Source organism: Habropoda laboriosa, unplaced genomic scaffold (genome assembly GCF_001263275.1).
Source record: "Habropoda laboriosa isolate 0110345459 unplaced genomic scaffold, ASM126327v1 scaffold81, whole genome shotgun sequence".
Classification (NCBI taxonomy): Eukaryota; Metazoa; Arthropoda; class Insecta; order Hymenoptera; family Apidae; genus Habropoda; species Habropoda laboriosa.
This window is the reverse complement of record NW_017100194.1, coordinates 271,816-274,957: the sequence shown is the minus strand read 5'-3', so window position 1 is coordinate 274,957 and position 3,142 is coordinate 271,816. Positions and strand designations below refer to the sequence as shown.

The window sequence follows — 3,142 nt, the reverse complement described above, 5'->3', positions numbered from 1 at the left end:
TTTAAGAAACAGGAATAAGCTGCTAACCAAGATCAAAAAGTAAGTTAATTATATCACATTATTTATGCACAAACAACTACATCTTAATACACATATACAACTTTACACACACACAATTTTAACCACACATATACACAGAGCTATAAAAAACATAGACAAGAAACTATACATTAAAAAAATATATAATATGTTATCAATGTATTATTTAACCAACAATTTATAGAATAGTACCTAAAATTTATTTTAGAAGTTTAAATTGTTCCTAAAAATTTGACTGATATTAATAACACATTTATTACATAGAAATAACTGTAATAAAAATACGTTTTGACTAAGTGCTTCTTATTATACTGTATTTTTAAAATGCATGCATATGTTTTTGTATTTTACACATATTAAAGAAACAATTTATGTGAACAATTAAATATTTGCAATAAAAAGATTACATAAAATAAAAGAAAAGAATGAAGTCCGTAATAAGCATAACATGCAAAAATATAAAAGATGCTCGTATGCATTTTACCTCTCGATGGCCGCATTCCTAAGAAAGATAAAACCATACTTATATTATGAATATCATTGTGAGCAAAAGATATAATAAAAATTGCACTTATTCAAATTATTTAACATTTTTTAATATTGAATGCATATAGAAATATTTTTTTATTAATGCTAAATATTATTTAATTCTACTTATTTGTCATATTATTGTTATCAATCATATTTATATAAAATGACAGACTACATTCCTTTCCTGAACTTTTTTACAGTAAGTTCAGTTTATGTAACATGAAGAAATTTTTACTAATCCTATGAATTTAATGCTCTGATTAGTTGTTAATGCTATTACAATCTAGCTTGCAGCTATTTAACTAGTAGACTAGAAATGACAACGTTACAAGAACTTAAATTGTGTTAAAGAGAAAAAAAATATATACAGTCTTCTTTGATGCAATGACAAAGTGTTTGTAATACTAATTTAAACATCTAAGTATTTTACTAATTTTTATATATTATTTGTGACCTTTATTAAAACATGGAAAACGTACCTTTTTAAAGTAATTCAATGTATCAACACTGTTTTCACACATTTCTGTGATAAGGGTAACACCTGTAATTAACACACCATGATTCTTTTCTGTAATCAAACTACGTGTAGCAGGTAAAAACATTTCCATCAATTCTGGTACACGTCTAATAATTCTAAATGCACAAAGAGCTGCTTTTTTCCGGATATATGCATTTGGTGATTTCATTAACCTATCAACCTCAGATGCCAAGTCTCTTGCCATTTCTGGTGATGCAATTGCACCTAAAGTGCATAATGCCAAACCAATAACAAATTGTGTGGAGCTATTTAAATCACTGTGAGTAAAATATTAGATCATTATACCTGCACATACTTTAAATAAGTACTAAAAATAATTTTATATGAAATTTACTTCTTTAAACAATTTGTAATTAGAAGGTGAACATCTTGTCGTTCATCTAGCAATAACATTGCACCCAAGTAACCAATTCGTTTATCTGTAAACCTTGGAGATGCAATAAGTTTTAAACATTCTAATTGGCCAAAGTGAGCTGGATATCTGAAAAGATTAATGAAAATTATATATTGAAAACATATTATTGAATCTAACAAAAAAATTTAATACAAACCCAAGCATATGAATATATAAAAGTTTTGCAATATTACGACATCTCCATACACTATCTTCTTCTCTAAATGTTGAACGAATGTAAGCACATTCTTTGTTAACAACTGTTCTCTCTTCTGCTGCAGTTCTAGCAGCTCTTATTTGTCTGATGAGATCCCTCAACCGTGTTGGTGCAGGCATTCTAACTGTTGAGACTTTTAAATTACACATGTGTTATAAATTTTAGTGTTAGTAGGATTTAATGAGTTACATGCTCAAGCTATGAATGACCACTGTAGAAATTATTTTTGTGACAAATGCAAATGTGACATGATATGAAATAATACTTAAATCTACATACAGAGTGTAATGGAAAAATATTAGTATTATAATGCATTCTATGAATTTAACATCATATCTTTTTAATTTTATGTTTATATAATTATATCTTATATCCATCTAATATAATTATACCTTTTTAATTTTTAAATATTAAGCACACAATATAGCAATAAATTTTATAAACCTTTATTTTGTCTTTAAATAAAGGCAACAATAATAAACAATAAGTATGAAAGTCCAAAATAATATAAGAACCAATAAATATATTTATTAAGGATTTATTACATAAACGTTACACTTACCTCTTTCTACTGCCTCATTAAATGCTTGTTTTATGGAGGCCATGTTAAAGGCTGGGTTAAACCTGCAATGTACACACCCATGCTATTTTATACGCACAAACTATTTACATACCATTTTGTTTGTTGTGCAATGACACCCATGATTTGATTACAACTGTTCTTACTTGTTTTGAATAAATAATACATTTTTAAGTAATATTATACAAATTAATAATAAATAACATACTTTTCATTATTGCAATAACAAATTGTTTCTACAATTAAAATTTAACAACAATAACTTCACTAAAATTAGTGTAGCATTAGAAAAAAGTACAGAAGATTAACAAATGTTAACATTTAATACTTTCTTAATATCTCTTCATTATATGAAAAGATTGTCATTACTAATTAATATTATTCATTAAAGATATTTATAATGATAGAAATCATATATTACCCGTGCTCTGAAGCATTCATGGTTCTCAGTGAAGTTTTTCAAATGTATGATGAGCTTCAGTAATACGAATGAAGTATAGATGAATACGGAACACACACTGTTTTCCTCCTATTGGGAAAAGGTCTGGTAATATTAGGGAGCAGTGTAAAAAGTTATTTGCAAAAATTTTAAAAAGCTAAAAATATAAAATAAACAAAAATAAGTTAATGTTCTCTATCTTACGCTCTGAAAAATATCTGTCATTAATTTTTAAAAATAGTACTGTATAAATGTGATGCAAAATTCTGCCAACAATATTACAGTGACATACACTATACAGCATGGATAAAAATTAAAATTGTATTTATGTCACATAATATGAAAAATAAACATGTATATTATTTTTATATAAGTAAACACTTTTTTAGTTCCTTTTCACATAG

General features: G+C 26.0%; 1 protein-coding gene across 8 annotated transcripts in view; it reads right to left on the bottom strand.

The window, feature by feature from the left end:
- Positions 1-3,142, bottom strand: part of LOC108570247 (AP-1 complex subunit gamma-1) — a 7,997-nt gene that overhangs the window by 2,837 nt on the left and 2,018 nt on the right. For 2 of the 8 annotated variants that reach the window (XM_017932071.1, XM_017932072.1), the window contains exons 2-6: positions 2,721-2,828; positions 2,282-2,343; positions 1,660-1,852; positions 1,443-1,589; positions 1,050-1,365 (exon numbers count right to left, since the gene is read on the bottom strand). In XM_017932071.1, coding sequence (XP_017787560.1) covers positions 1,050-1,365; positions 1,443-1,589; positions 1,660-1,852; positions 2,282-2,343; positions 2,721-2,740 — 738 coding nt within the window. In that variant the 5' untranslated portion in view covers positions 2,741-2,828. The remainder of the gene's footprint in view (positions 1-1,049; positions 1,366-1,442; positions 1,590-1,659; positions 1,853-2,281; positions 2,344-2,720; positions 2,829-3,142) is intronic. The other 6 variants (XM_017932069.1, XM_017932074.1, XM_017932070.1 and 3 more) reach the window with 4 other exon arrangements.